The sequence below is a fragment of the Schistocerca cancellata genome, unplaced genomic scaffold, assembly GCF_023864275.1.
Source record: "Schistocerca cancellata isolate TAMUIC-IGC-003103 unplaced genomic scaffold, iqSchCanc2.1 HiC_scaffold_1101, whole genome shotgun sequence".
Lineage (NCBI taxonomy): Eukaryota > Metazoa > Arthropoda > Insecta > Orthoptera > Acrididae > Schistocerca > Schistocerca cancellata.
The window spans coordinates 514,171-530,658 of record NW_026047100.1 but is presented as its reverse complement, the minus strand read 5'-3'; the positions used below and the strand labels follow the sequence as shown (position 1 = coordinate 530,658).

Here is a 16,488-nt window from a genome sequence, read left to right as displayed (position 1 = left end):
ATATCTTAGAAGAAAGATTAAGGAAGGCAAACCTGCGTTTCTATCATTTTTAGACTTAGAGAAAGCTTTTGACAATGTTGACTGGATTACTCTCTTTCAAAGTCTGAAGGTGGCTAGGGTAAAATACAGGGAACGAAAGGCTGTTTACAATTTGTACAGAAAGAAGATGGCAGTTATAAGAGTCGAGGGACATGAAAGGGAACCAGTGGTTGGGAAGGGAGTGAGACAGGGTTGTAGCCTCTCCCCGATGCTATTCAATCTGTATATTGAGCAAGCAGTGAAGGAAACGAACGGAGTAGGTATTAAAATAAAAACTTTGAGGTTCGCCGATGACATTGTAATTCTGTCAGAGACAGCAAAAAACTTGGACATGCAATTGAATGGAATGGACAGTGTCTTGAAAGAAGGGTATAAGATGAACATCAACAAAAGCAAAACGAGGATAATGGAATGTAGTTGAATTAAGTCGGGTGATGCTGCGGGAATCAGATTAGGAAATGAGACACTTAAAGTAGTAAATGAGTTTTGCTATTTGGGGAGCAAAGTAACTGATGATGGTCGAAGTAGAGAGGATATAAAATGTAGACTGGCAATGGCAAGGAAAGCGTTTCTGAAGAAGAGAAATTTCTTAAGATCGAGTATGTATTTAAGTGTCAGGAATCGTTTCTGAATATATTTATATGGAAGTGAAACATGGACGATAAATAGTTCAGACAAGAAGAAAATAGAAGCTTTCGAAATGTGGTGCTACAGAAGAATGCTGAAGGTCAGATGGGTAGATCACGTAACTAATAAGGAGGTATTGAACAGAATTGGGGAGAAGAGGAATTTGTGACACAACTTGACTAGAGGAAGGGATCGGTTGGTAGGACATGTTCTGAGGCATCAAGGGATCACCAGTTTGATACTGGAGTGCAGCATTGAGGGTAAAAATGGTAGAGGGAGACCAAGAGATGAATACACTATGCTGATTCAGAAGGATGTAGGCTGCAGCTGGTACTGGGAGATAAAGAGGCTTGCACAGGATAGAGTAGCACGGACAGCTGCATCAAACCAGTCTCAGGACTGAAGACCACAACAACAACAACTGTCTGTGAGGAATCTTTGTGACTGAAGGTAACCTACGCCATCCTCCTGCATTCCCAACATGAAGACCAGCGAGGACGTTTCTGGTGTCATCAGGGACAACGGTGGTGTACCAATCTGTCGCTCTCTATATGGCCCGACAATCAGGAGTGATGGTCAGGGGTGCCTCTTCAATTCATATCATGACTCCTTTGAATGTCATCAGCGGCATCCCTATAGCGCAGCGGTACGTAGACCATATTCTACCCTCCATTTTGTTGCTCTTCATTGCGAGCCATCTTGGACTCATATTTGAACAAGACCATGCCCTTCTGTACGCGGCGAGAGTTTCTACTACTTCTCTTCGTGCCTACCAAAATCTAACTTGGCCCCCAAGTTCGCTGAATCTCCCCCCAACTGAGAATGATTAGAGTATTATGGGCAGGGCCTTGCAAACATCTCGAACTCTTGAAAATGGAATGTGTCAGTTGGACAGAATTTGGCACGCTATCCCTCAGGAGGACATCTAACAGCTGAGCCATTGCCAAACCAAATAGTTGCTTGCGTAGGGAATATAAGTGCAGCAACGCATAATTGGCGAGCTCATTTTGCGAAGCTGTTTCTATTGAACAAATCATGTAACTTTTCTGGAATTGTGTTCATATGTTTACCTGAGTATGTCCATCACATATATCTATGTCTGTCCCATTCTGACAATTCCTTCGTCCTGAAACGTTTCTCTCTCTTCTTGTGGTGCAGATCTTGTTGTTGTGTCCGTGATTCGCAACTTGAAAACTGTAAGTTACTTTCTCTCTTTCTCTCTCTCTCTCTCTCTCTCTCTCTCTCTGTTCGTAGTCGCATAACAAACAGATAAATAAAGTACGCTTTACAGTTTGCAGATGACAAGTTGTATATTGTGTAGCAGAGTAGCTACCAATATAAATGGACAATAACTAATGCATACATCCAAGTTTCGCCAATTAAGTTATAAATTGGAACTTTGACATAATTTTATAAACAACACAAATGTTAATATGTAACGACAATTTTACAGTTAAAAATAAAACTTAAACCCACTGATGATAGCACAAATGTGCTCAAACATGTATAGGTGAAACGAAACAGAAAAAAGGGATCTTGCATAAGTCGGAATCCTCATCCCGTTTCTCTCTCTATCTCTCTGTCTTCTTTTTCGCTCAACCCAAAGTTGTGCATTACCTGTCAGTCTTAGAGCACATTATCAGTTAGTATTATCTGAGGAACGATGCAGCGAAAAGCAGGTGTTGATTTAGTGTGTGCCAAATTATCCCGCAAATGCTAATGGTAGAAGGTGCAAGAGACTCGTTGTGGAACAGTGAGCAGTGCGGACTTTACCGTTACAATTCCGAGAATGGGTGTTCACCGAAGACGCAGCCAATGTATTGCTTCCGGCAAGAACCAAGGTGAACTGACAAGAGTTGGGAAGTGATTCTAGGTTATTTTCGTATAAGGGAGCCACGGTCTCCAGTGGTTCGTTACATGGTTATACCGTATTTACGGCGTATTCGGTATGTTACCCCAGTTACAGTTACCTTTCTTTCTGGGAAAGTATACTGAAAACAGCGAAAAATCCCGCAAAATACGATCACCAATGAGGTTCCTCTTCAGTGGCTACGTAAAGGGCCTAGTTTACGATACTAATGTCGATAACACTTGCACCTGGTTGCTAGGATCGTCGTAGCCACGGAACAAGTACTCCATTCTTCTGAGAGCCTTGAATGTGTCACACAGCCAATGCTCTGTCACTGTGCTCTTTTCCATGATCATTATGGCCGACATTTTGAACAAGACCTGCAAGGGAACAGCTCCGGAACTGTGACGTAGTACACTCTACGCTGACTGTGCAGAGTGAACACACTGTAATAAAATGTTACTTGTATAATAGTGTATTACTGGCTTCTTTACTGTTGTGAAGATATTTTCATAGAAAAGAGTTAGTGGAGATAACGAACTAAGTAAATCAACTCTGTATTAGTACTCTGCAATGAGCCAACGGAAATCGTAGGACGCATGTACCAGAATACTTAGGAAATATCCCAGAACAACGACTAATACTGCCAGTGAGGCTTGGGTTCACCCTACGTATTTCTCGAAAAGACCTTACAGGCATACAGAGCAGCTTTCGATCTCTCTCCTTGCACTTTTCATCACAGAAGCAGGCAAAGAGGAAATGACGATGGTAAATGAAGTAACTTGTGTAACATACAGTCAGATAGCTTCCTGAGCTAAAACGTGGGTGTAGATCTAGAGGCAGTGCCTAGCAGTGTCGTAATAATGTATGTGGGCGTCTCATCTGGCATCTCATTGCCACGTTCGACCGCTGTGTAATACTTAACACTTTAAATTACACACCTATCTACTTGATTTACTTTGTGACATCGTTTTGGGCACAATTCGACTGCCTATTAAAGTGATATATTTTTCCTCTGCATGATTTAAGTTCTGAAACTTATTTGAGGCATACTTCTTCACAATACCAGTATCGTACACACATGGGCACAGTAGCCCTGATTAGTTAGTGGATTTGTGGTGGGTACACACCTCCGACACTGCTGTCGAGAGCAAAGCTGTGCACACGTTTCTGGTTCTGCTGCTGCCGCTGGGAATCGCCAGACTGTTGAACATGGTGGATGCCACCTGGATATGTCCACATGTGACATTGCACTGTAGTCATAAGCCATGCATTTCTTTGTAACATTCCTCTACTGATGCCAACAGGAAAATGGTATGGTTGCATTTGCGATGACGTCACTGCTGGAGATCACGAACCTGTTCAACACAGTTCATGCATCACTGGATTCGAGTATAATGACTTTTCTGGAGACTAGAAATCTACTCTGTAGGAATCAGCATGGGTTTCGAAAAAGACGGTTATGTGAAACCCAGCTCGCGCTATTCGTCCACGAGACTCAGACGGCCATAGACACGGGTTCACAGGTAGATGCCGTGTTTCTTGACTACCGCAAGGCGTTCGATACAGTTCCCCGCAGTCGTTTAATGAACAAAGTAAGAGCATATGGACTATCAGACCAATTGTGTGATTGGATTGAGGAGTTCCTGGATAACAAGACGCAGCATGTCATTCTCAATGGAGAGAAGTCTTCCGAAGTAAGAGTGATTTCAGGTGTGCGGTAGGGGAGTGTCATAGGACCGTTGCTATACACAATATACATAAATGACCTGGTGGATGACATCGGAAGTTCACTGAGGCATTTTGCAGATGATGCTGTGGTGTATCGAGAGGTTGTAACAATGGAAAATTGTACTGAACTGCAGTAGGATCTGCAGCGAATTGACGCATGGTGCAGGGAATGGCAATTGAATCTCAATGTAGACAAGTGTAATGTGCTGCGAATACACAGAAAGATAGATCCCTTATCATTTAGCTACAAAATAGCAGGTCAGCAACTGGAAGCAGTTAATACCATAAATTATCTGGGAGTACGCATTAGGAGTGATTTAAAATGGAATGATCATATAATGTTGATCGTCGGTAAAGCAGATGCCAGACTAAGAGCCATTGGAAGAATCCTAAGGAAATGCAATCCGAAAACAAAGGAAGTAGGTTACAGTACGCTTGTTCGCCCACTGCTTGAATACTGCTCAGCAGTGTGGGATCCATACCAGATAGGGTTGGTAGAAGATACAGAGAAGATCCAACGGAGAGCAGCGCGCTTCGTTACAGGATCATTTAGTAATCGCGAAAGCGTTACGGAGATGATAGATAAACTCCAGTGGAAGGCTCTGCAGGAGAGACGCTCAGTAGCTCGGTACGGGCTTTTGTCAAAGTTTCGAGAACATACCTTCACCGAAGAGTCAAGCAGTATATTGCTCCCTCCTACGTATATCTCGCAAAGAGACCATGAGGATAAAATAAGAGAGATTAGAGCCCACACAGAGGCATACCGACAATCCTTTCCATGAACAATACGAGACTGGAATAGAAGGGAGAACCGATAGAGGTACTCAAGGTACCCTCCGCCACACACCGTCAGGTGGCTTGCGGAGTATGGATGTAGATGTAGATGTAGATAAGACCACCTTGGAGTTCGTGCTCTTGTTGGACGCAGTTACTAGTCTCCTTCCCTGATTTCTTGATATCATTCCTTTGTTTTCCCATCAAAAAACTGGTGCGGTGTCAGTGGCGCTTATTTCACTGCTGGCGATCACGAACCTATTCAACACAGCGGATGCCGTTCTGGAGAGGATCCACTTGGAGTTTGTGCTTTGATTTGATGCGATTCCTAGTCTCCCTCCCGGACTTGTGTACTACATTCCTCTGCTGTTGCCGCCAGGAAACTGGTGGGGTGGCAGCGGTGCTGATGTCGACGCTGGGGATAGCCAGCCTGGTGAACGTGGCAGAAGCCTTTCAGCACATAGTTGCTTGGCACTTCATGTTTAGGTTCAACGCAGTTTCGCGTCTCCTTCCAGGAATTTTTCGTAGCATTCCTCTACAGTTATTACCAAATAAGTGCTGTGGTGGCAGTGGCGTGACGTTAATGTTGTAATTAACCAACTGCGCGGGTTAGCCGCGCTGTCTCTGGCGTCATTTCACGTTCCAGGCGGCTCCACCCCCCCCCCCCCCCCCCGGAGGTTCGAGACCTCGCTACGGCATGGGTGTGTGTGTGTGTTGTTTTCAGCGTAAGTTAGATTAAGTTTAAGTAGTGCGTAAGCTTACGGAACGAAGATCTCAGCAGCTAGGTCCCATCAGACCTTACAATACCCGATCACCTGTCCATATGACCAAGTTTGTCTAGGAGATCACGCACTGCATTTCCTCGTCGCTTCCCAGGACTTCTTTACAGCAGCTCTCTATTGTCGTCACCAGGAAGGCGGTGCGGGCTGCGGTGGTGCTGCTGCCGCTGCTGGGCATCACCAACCTGGTCAACATGGCGGACGCCCCGCTGGACCGGGCCGCGTGGGAGTTCGCGCTCTGGTCCTACGCCACGCACTTCCTCGTCTCCTTCCAGGGCTTCTTCATAGCCTGCCTCTACTGCTTCCTCAACGGCGAGGTGCGTATTGTGCCGCTGAAACTGCTTGCCACCCACATAACTGCCTTGCTGCACCTATTCATTATCGAGCTGTAACGATTGTTGCCTATGTGAGGCTTGGACGTGAAGAGATTGTGGTGTCACCGCCAGACAACACACTTGCTAGGTGGTAGCTTTAAATCGGCCGCGGTCCATTAGTACATGTCGGACCCGCGTGTCGCCACTGTCAGTGATCGCAGACCGAGCGCCACCACACGGCAGGTCTAGAGAGACGTACTAGCACTCGCCCCAGTTGTACGGACGACTTTGCTAGCGACTACACTGACGAAGCCTTTTCTCTCATTTGCCGAGAGATAGTTAGAATAGCCTTCAGCTAAGTCCATGGCTACGACCTAGCAAGGCGCCATTAACCATTTCTAGAGAGAGTCTCACTTGTATCATCAAGAATGCTGTATACAAATGATGGATTAAAGTTAAGTATTCCAGCAGCTACGTACTTTTCTCTATAGCATTCATTACGTATCCTGTTTCAGACCTAACGCCAGCCTGCGTGAGTTGACGCGTGCATTTCGGCCTCCTCTAAATTAGTGTGCGTTGTCTTGGCTAATCTGCCGATACAACAGTGATTGTAATTAAAAAATGGATAGTGGAATCATGCTATCTACATTAGGATGAAAGAAAGAGTGAACATTATGTCAGAGAGGTGGTGCATATGCCTGTTGTTGTGGACAGATGCGGAAGGAAATTAGCAGTACCCCCTTTCAAAGGAACCATTTCTGTGTTTTTCCTTGAGTTAGGAAATTGATGTAAGGCCTAAATTTTGGAGTCCAGACAAATAATTGAGCCCCACTCGACTCCATTGGGAGGAGGAGGAGGAGGAGATTAGTGTTTAACGTCCCGTCGACAACGAGGTCATTAGAGACGGAGCGCAAGCTCGGGTGAGGGAAGGATGGGGAAGGAAATCGGCCGTGCCCTTTCAGAGGAACCATCCCGGCATTTGCCTGAAGCGATTTAGGGAAATCACGGAAAACCTAAATCAGGATGGCCGGAGACGGGATTGAACCGTCGTCCTCTCGAATGCGAGTCCAGTGTGCTAACCACTGCGCCACCTCGCTCGGTGAGTCCATTGGGACTGCAGTCTCGTACTGCTAGGCAGCTCCCTTTAGTATAGGAAAGGAATAGCCTGGCTTCGTGCAGATACATAATTCCAACGTAACGAAAGGCAATAAACTGAACATACCATCAATGATTACATAAACTACAGCATCAACAGCTTTTAAAAGCGACAAATTTAAAGGACACCTGGCAGTCCGTCACAGCTACTTGAGTGTCAACCTACAGTAACCTCTCCGCAACAGGATCGACGTCTAACCTTAAAGGGTGGGATGATATCCAGCCATGCAAGATCATTGTCTGCAGAAGTTCCAGCAGTCTCGTTTCCTGCAGTCTCTCCACTAGCTTTGTAGCAGAGAGTCGGGATTACTGAAGAAATGGATACAACCCCGTCGGCTTTGACCAAAGACGTCAGCAGTTGCCACAGATGATGTATTGTACAGATTTAACAGAAAAGACGAATGAGGAGAAACAAAAGAATGCTTGACAGAGAAAACACATCGTAGACGTATAAGCACAGATTTAACAGCAAAGACGAGTGTGGAGAAACAAAATAATGCTTGACAGAGAAAACACATCGTAGACGTATATCACGTACATTCACATTTCCCACATAATGTTAAGTATATCGCCTCCTTGAATCCTAGCATCCTGTTCTTCAATTGAGCTATATAGCTCAGCTGAAGGTGTTGGGATGCTACTGCAGAAAAGAAAGAAGAAACAGAGTCAGAAGTAACGTTAGCATGGAATACCTCGGTTGAAATGTATGAGTTCTATCCTGAACTTCAGCTGATATGCATAGGTTAACTGCAGCCCGGGATACAAATTTAACGCAGGCTGTTTATAAATGGTTCAAATGGCTCTGAGCACTATGGGACTTAACATCTATGGTCATCAGTCCCCTAGAACTTAGAACTACTTAAACCTAACTAACCTAAGGACAGCACACAACACCCAGCCATCACGAGGCAGAGAAAATCCCTGACCCCGCCAGGAATCGAACCCGGGAACCCGGGTGTGGGAAGCGAGAACGCTACCGCACGACCACGTGATGCGGGCTGGCTGTGTATACTTTTTCGTCGTAGCTATCACTAGTATCCTATTCTTCATTTAACCTATGCAGGTCAACTGAAGTACTGGACAGAAATTTTACAGATGTTGCTTTCTTCGTGTCCGCTGCAATTAGCATCCTATTCTTTTCACTCTTGAATTGATACATGTATCCCATACTTCAGTCGACCTATATAGGTCACCTGAAAAACAGGACCTATATAGGTCAACTGAAGGATGAGAGACAGATGTAACATATGTCGGTCTTTTCGCCTTCCCTAGTACCATTATCGACTGAAAAATATCGTAGTAAAACTGGTGCTAGCGAAGGCGAAAAAAAGGTTACTACTGTAACATTTGTACTACATACTGCAGTTGATGAACCCTGCTTCAAGTCCTCCATATTCACAGGAGCAGATAAATCCGAAGCTACAAAGGAAATTCAAAAAGTAAAACTTGTCCAGAAAGAAAAACAATTCTTCCAAAATATCTCAGACTTACTAAGAATGAAATAAGTGCCGAATGAATTGGAATGAACATGTGATTTAAATTAATACGAGTGACGAAAATCGTACATGTCTTGCCCCGTCTTAAATCACATACATTTATTTAAATTTACAATGATGACGCCTCGTCACAGAAGATAACCGATTTATTATCTATGGCTCGAAAATAATGACATTAATATCCATGAGCAAACTATGACGTCATTGGTCAAAGCAGACGGGTTGTATCCCATGCTTCAGTTGACCTGGAGAGTCAGATCAATCGAACTGTCCAGCAGATGTATGGCAGTGGTCCTGAGATGAGTCAGATTAATGTACTGTCAGTAGCATCGAGATTGGGCAAGGAATGAACTGCTGCATGTGTTCTTTACCGATGACTATTGCTTTAATGTACAGAATCATTCTCTTTGCACTTTAGTCTGGAGAGAATGTCGTGAAATCATTATGAATGGGCATACAGAGTTTCATATACCACTGTTAATTCTCAAAAATCACAATGGTTTCATCCTGGTACACCATATATGGCCCCCTCAGAATTCCGGTAGTCCACGCCCCCATTTCGTAACATAAATTTTCCAGTTTATTAAAGCTGTTACATATCATTTCCTCAGAATTTTCCTTTATGGCTAAAGTTATGTTGAAGAAAGAAACAAAGCCAAACAGGTAATTGCAGCATCCAAGAAGAAATCGTGGAAAGACTTTGGAAACAGGTTGGAGACTATGGGTCAAGCTGCTGGAAAACCATTCTGGAGTGTAATTAGCAGTCTTCGAAAGGGAGGTAAGAAGGAAATGACAAGTATTTAGAACAGGTCAGGAAAACTGCTGGTGAATCCTGTGGATGCCTTGGGCAGATGGAGGGAGTATTTTGAAGAGTTGCTCAATGTAGGTGAAAATGCGATCAGTAATGTTTCAGATTTCGAGGTAGAATGGGATAGGAATGATGATGGAAATAGGATCACATTTGAGGAAGTGGAAAAAATGGTCAATAGATTGCAGTGCAATAAAGCGGCTGGGGTGGATGAAATTAAGTCGGAACTCATCAAATACAGTGGAATGTCAGGTCTTAAATTGCTACACAGGATAATTGAAATGTCCTGGGAGTCGGGACAGGTTCCTTCAGACTGGACAAAAGCAGTAATCACACCAATCTTTAAACATGGAAACAGAAAAGATTGTAACAACTACAGAGGTATCTCTTTAATCAGCGTTGTGGTAAAATCTTCTCAGGTATTGCTGAAAGGAAAGTGCGAGTATTAGTTGAGGACCAACTGGATGAAAATCAGTGTGGGTTTAGGCCTCTTAGAGGTTGTCAGGACCAGATCTTTAGCTTACAGCAAATAATGGAGAAGTGTTATGAGTGGAACAGGGAATTGTATCTATGCTTTATAGATCTAGAAAAGGCATATGACCAGGTTCCTAGGAGCAAGTTATTGTCTGTTCTACAAGATTATGGAATAGGAGGCAAACTTTTGCAAGCAATTAAAGGTCTTTACATGCATAGTCAGGCAGCAGTTAGAGTTGACGGTAAATTGACTTCATGGTTCAGAGTAGTTTCAGGGGTAAGACAAGGCTGCAACCTGTCTCCACTGTTGTTCATATTATTTATGGATCATATGTTGAAAACAATAGACTGGCTGGGTGAGATTAAGATATGTGAACACAAAATAAGCAGTCTTGCATATGCGGATGACTTAGTTGTGATGGCAGATTCGATTGAAAGTTTGCAAAGTAATATTTCAGAGCTAGATCAGAAATGTAAGGACTATGGTATGAAGATTAGCATCTCCAAAACGAAAGTAATGTCAGTGGGAAAGAAATATAAACGGATTGAGTGCCAAATAGGAGGAACAAAGTTAGAACAGGTGGACGGTTTCAAGTACTTAGGATGCATATTCTCACAGGATGGCAACATAGTGAAAGAACTGGAAGCGAGGTGTAGCAAAGCTAATGCAGTGAGCGCTCAGCTACGATCTACTCTCTTCTGCAAGAAGGAAGTCAGTACCAAGACTAAGTTATCTGTGCACCGTTCAATCTTTCGACCAACTTTGTTAATGGGAGCGAAAGCTGGGTCGATTCAGGTTACCTTATCAACAAGGTTGATATTACGGATATGAAGGTAGCTAGGATGATTGCAGGTACTAGTAGATGGGAACAATGGCAGGAGGGTGTCCACAATGAGGAAATCAAAGAAAAACTGGGAATGAACTCTATAGATGTAGCAGTCAGGGCGAACAGGCTTAGATGATGGGGTCATGTTACACGCATGGGAGAAGCAAGGTTACCCAAGAGACTCATGGATTCAGCAGTAGAGGGTAGGAGGAGTCGGGACAGACCGAGGAGAAGGTACCTGGATTCGGTTAAGAATGATTTTGAAGTAATAGGTTTAACATCAGAAGAGGCACCAATGTTAGCACTGAATAGGGGATCATGGAGGAATTTTATAAGGGGGCTATGCTCCAGACTGAACGCTGAAAGACATAATCAGTCTTAAATGATGATGATGATGATGATTATGGCTAAAGTTTAGAGAATTTTCTGTGGCAGATCGGAATGAAAGACACTTGCACCCGGAAAATCATCCGTGTGAAATGCAGGCTGACTGCACCTCCTTCAATTTCAGGAAATTAAGGCTGCCTCTTAAGCCCAAACCTTCAGTTATCGTTGGTAAAGTGCATTAGTGTTTGTACCGGTCCCTTGCCCTTTAGAAACTCGACTATGGGAGCGTTGTTTATGCATCTGCAAGTCTGTCCCTCTTATGTTGTCTCAATGCTATCCACCATCGTGGCGTCCTTTTGGCCACTGACGCCTTTTACACTAGCCCCGTAGAGACCCTGTACGCAGAAGCTGCCGAACTACCGCTGTCCTAAAGCCTTGACTTTCTCCTCAGCAGGGTGTCTTCCATGCGTGGCCGCCCGTCCTATCCCTCCCTCCTCGATAACTCCTTTGATCGCCAGAATAGGGCGCGTCCCTCATCTCTGTTACCTCCTGGAGCTCGCTTGCGGCTCTTGCTCCGGCAGTTTAACCTCGCGCTACCTTCTACTTTCCTGGTGGGTGTGAACCCATCACTACTTTGGCTTCGTGCGGCGCCCATGTTTACCTTGGCCTTCTTCCTAAGTACACTACTCAAGCATCTATCTATCGCCTTCAGTTTCACGACCTTCGCATGGAACTTCGTACCTTTGTGTACACTGATAGCTGTCGGACTGACCGTGGCGTCGGGTGTGCCTTCTTCATTGGCGCCATATCAGCTTCCGGCACACTGCTCAGTGTTTGCAGTGTAGCTCTTCGCCCTGTATGAGGTCACGGAGCACATCCAGCGACACACACTTCTCCATTGTGACATCTCCTCAGACACTCTCAGCGCCTTTCAAATCCTCTGTGTGGTCTACATCACTCATCCCTTAGTGCAACGGGTCCAGCAAAACTTTCATTTGATTACTCTTGATGGGACCACGGTGCTGTATATGGGTTCCCGGTCATGTCGCTGTGACAGGAAACGAGGCTGCGGACGCTGCTCCCGAGGCTGCAGTCCTCGTAGCTGGGTCCACTAGTTCTTATATTCCCTCCGTAGATCTCTGTGTTGCCGCCTGTCAGCAAGTGGCGTCACTTCGGCATCACCACTGGTCCTCCCTTCATGGGAACAAGTTCCTGGTTATTAAGCTGTTGCCAGCGGCTTGGACGACCTCCTCTCGGCCCTCCTGCCGCGGGGAGGTCATTCTAACTGGGTTGCCTATTGAGCACTGCCTTTTTTGCCATCGCCATTTGTTAAGTGGCGTTCCCTCACCACTTCGAGCACAATGCGCCCCACTTTTAACTATCTACCATTTCCTGATGGAATGCCCATTTTTTAATCGTTTACGTTCCCGCTTGCGTTTCGTGTGAGTTGCCGGTCGTTTCAGCGGACGTCATGCGGGCTGTCGACTGCGTTTTGTTTGTTATCCGCGTAGCAATACGGTGACGGCAACTTAATTTTTAGTTCCGGACCTCCGCTTCTCTATGGCGTATTTTATAGACCTCTCTCCACGTCCCTGTTTTTAGCTGCCTTCTCTTCCTTCGATTGACGTTGTCATGTAGTCGTTCTTAGCTCCTCTTTTTGTCTTCGTGTTTCGCAGTTTTGACACGCACGCGTATGATACTAGTTGCTTTTACCCCCTGAAACAAAACAAAACAGAGATGATTGGTGTGATGGGATCTTGTCCTAATCCTGAAAGTGGAAGGAATTTTCATCACAGAAATTAGGTTTTTCAATGGATCAAACGGCGAGTATTCGTTATGGCAACAAACCTTCAGTGTTCAAGGTTACATCCAAGAACTCTCTACTCTGAGAGACTGGTGTTTATGTTGATCTCCGTGGGATTAGGCCATTGAAATGGGTGGCTCAGTTGGTGCTTGTCGAGAGCACTAATTCGACATACAAAAATGTTTCACGATATTCGCCTCTCGTTTCCACCATCAAGAAAATATTAACAACATTGAACTGCTCGGTATACCTTGAGTTTTCTGCAGCAACTGGTCGAACGACATATGCATTACACAAATATCGTAGAGACATCGCAGCGTAAACGGTAACTGTTTGTACTCAAATTTGTCTTAAGTATGACGATCTCTTTCTAAAGAAGCTGTTGCGATATCTAGTTATGTGACTGGATATAAATAAACCGTTGTAATTACTAGTCATATATTCTATGTAACATGATGTGCAAAATATGAACCATTCTGGATCGTATCACTTAATAACGATAAAATGCTGGTAAGTATATTTTATAAACATATTTTATGAAGGGCTTGTAGTCACAGGAACAGGGAGAAATTGTTCCCGAACAGCACCTTGAAAATTGTCTGCAGATATGAAGGAACACGATGGAACAGCCAGGAGATCAGATTTGAGAACGAGTTCAAGAAAGTTTATTGGAATACTAAAGGAATTCGAACCACGTAAAACTCTTTAACTTTTGGAACTATACGATTGGCGTTAAGCATTTTCAACTGTTCTTTTTACTTAAGTCGTTTATTCTATTAAGCTTTTTCACATCTATCTGCAATTTATACATAAAAAGGACGTTACTGAAATCTGAGTAATTAGTTGTTTTAATTTATTGTTCAATAGAATGCTGAGAAGTAAACATGCACTATGTTCTGTAGAGAAATGGAATATCGATGGTTCTCTATTTCCGATTTGCAATATCGCCCAGATATAATATATTTGATGTTGCCAATTAAAAATATTTATGTTTTAATAGAAGACAAACGACTTCGTTGCGTCGTGGAAGGGCTGAAAATTAAGACAGAAAATGTCTCTCGCCATGTGTTTATTTTACTGTATCAGTTGTGGCGTAGGCGACTCATTCAGCCCTCGTAGAAAAGCTGAGGGAACTGTTAGTAGGCACCTGAGGAAACTATTTGGACAAAGGTGCAATGAGGGAGAAAGACGTTCAGGAAGTCACGTAATTAATTTTCCTTAATTCCGAAAAAAAAGTCGCTAAAGCACACAAGGAAAGGCGATTAAAATGAAAAATAAATACAATAATGTAAACAGTTTTACTTTGAAACTAAAAGTTATTTTACGCCCGATTTCAGATGTAATTTACAACAGGAAAAAGATATAAGCTTACGAACATTAGTGTGCAAATTCTGAAATGATAAGAATCTTACAATTAGTGGTGACGACATCACTTTTCAGCACTGCTTAGCCGCACAACCGGTGCCGACGTAGGTATCGCTAGCAGAAATGGGACCGAGCAGGTGAGACCTTATTTGAAAGGATTAGCGTAAACGTTACCATAAAATAAAAATTCAGAGAAGAATTGCTTATAAGATATTAAAAATATCGGTAATTACAGTCGGTCGATTTTAAATCCGACACCGGTCATTAAATAACTTTTAATGACTACACTAACGAAAACGGGAAGTGTTACACAACGATGTACCAGCCCTCCTACCAAAGAAAAGTCGCTGGCATCACCGGAAATCCAGTTCGGATCTTCTACTTGGTAGTCAGCCGCAATGACCACCTAGCTATGGAGGCCAATACCCATCACATAACGGGTTTTAAATTACTGAAGTTTTACTTTACTCGGGGCTGATGGCACCCATCAACGTAGGTATGAAATGTGACCCCTACTGGCAGGAATACACGTTTTCATTCGTTGTGGTATAGAAGCAAAGTGCCTTGTAATGATATGTTAAGGAATTCCTTGATACAACAGTGGTATGTAATATCGTCACTGTCCCTGTCCAGAGGATGGTATGATTATGTGTCTACACATCAGGCCCAGAGATGCTATAATTGGTAACAAATCAGGGAACTGGTCAGACCAGTCAAGAATTCACAGTTCTTCGTCTCATCAGTGGTATGAGCTGCAGGGTACAGTTTTGCATTAGCCTACCGGATTGTTCCGTTTGCTTGCCAGGACGTGGAGGGTATGCTAACAGGGTTTAAAGACCATATCACGTGCTGGATTTATGGAAGATGTATGGATCTTGACAATCACCGTTTCCTCCGAGCTACGTCGTACACAAACACGTTGGTCGCCACACGCAGGAGCCGCCATTCAATATGCCAGCTGACGCTGGATCTACAGCAAGCCAGTCTATTGCGCCTGGCGTGGTGTCAGCGGAATACGAATCCAGCTTTCAGCAATTTGTACCCATTAATTTTCAGTGACATTCGCGGTATAATTGTACCTTGGTTCAAATGTCGTTTCTTAGACTATTCATCGAAGGTAGCCGAACGAGCCTATGATGGTCTAATGCTGCAGTCCCTCTAGGAGGACCCGCGCCTGCTCTTGTTGCCACATTGTGACCGCCACTCGTCGCGCAGGCACGGCGCTGCAGCTAGGGCTGGTGCGAATATTTTAACACAACTGACTCAGAAATTAGTTACCTTTCTATGGACGCTTGTTTTTCTTTCGACAAGAATGCTAAACAGCAGTTCCTTCGTAATAGATATACAGGGTGATTCAAAAAGAATACCACAACTTTAAAAATGTGTATTTAATGAAAGAAACATAATATAACCTTCTGTTATACATCATTACAAAGATTTTTAAAAAGGTTTTTTTTCACTCAAAAACAAGTTCAGAGATGTTCAATATGGCCCCCTCCGGACACTCGAGCAATATCAACCCGATACTCCATCTCGTTCCACACTCTCTGTAGCATATAAGGCGTAACAGTTTGGATAGCTGCTGTTAATTCTCGTTTCAAATCATCAATGGTGGCTGGGAGAGGTGGCCGAAACACCATATCCTTAACATACCCCCATAAGAAAAAATCGCAGGGGGTAAGATCAGGGCTTCTTGGAGGCCAGTGATGAAGTGCTCTGTCTCGGGGTGCCTGGCGGCCGATCCATCGCCTCGGGTAGTTGACGTTCAGGTAGTTACAGACAGATAAGTGCCAATGTGGTGGCGCTCCATCCTGCTGAAATATGAATTGTTGTGCTTCTTGTTCGAGCTGAGGGAACAGCCAATTCTGTAACATCCCCAGATACTGTAGTCCAGTTACAGTAGCACCTTAGAAGAAAAAGGGACCAAAAACTTTATTGGCTGAAATTGCACAGAAAACGTTCACCTTAGGCGAGTCACGTTCATACTGAGTTGTTTCCCGCGGATTCTCAGTGCCTGCAGAACAACTGTCGTCGATTCAATTCTGCCGTACTCAATAACACAAAAAGCTTTCTGTTGAGCGGTCGCCATCTTAGCATCAACTGACGCTGACGCCTAGTG

The 16,488-nt window shown here is 44.0% G+C and overlaps 1 protein-coding gene across 1 annotated transcript in view; it reads left to right on the top strand.

Annotated features, from left to right (window-relative positions):
* The window catches only part of LOC126155889 (PDF receptor-like), a 287,262-nt gene that overhangs the window by 251,871 nt on the left and 18,903 nt on the right, over positions 1-16,488 (top strand). The window contains exon 10 of the mRNA XM_049916260.1: positions 5,933-6,116. Coding sequence (XP_049772217.1) covers positions 5,933-6,116 — 184 coding nt within the window. The remainder of the gene's footprint in view (positions 1-5,932; positions 6,117-16,488) is intronic.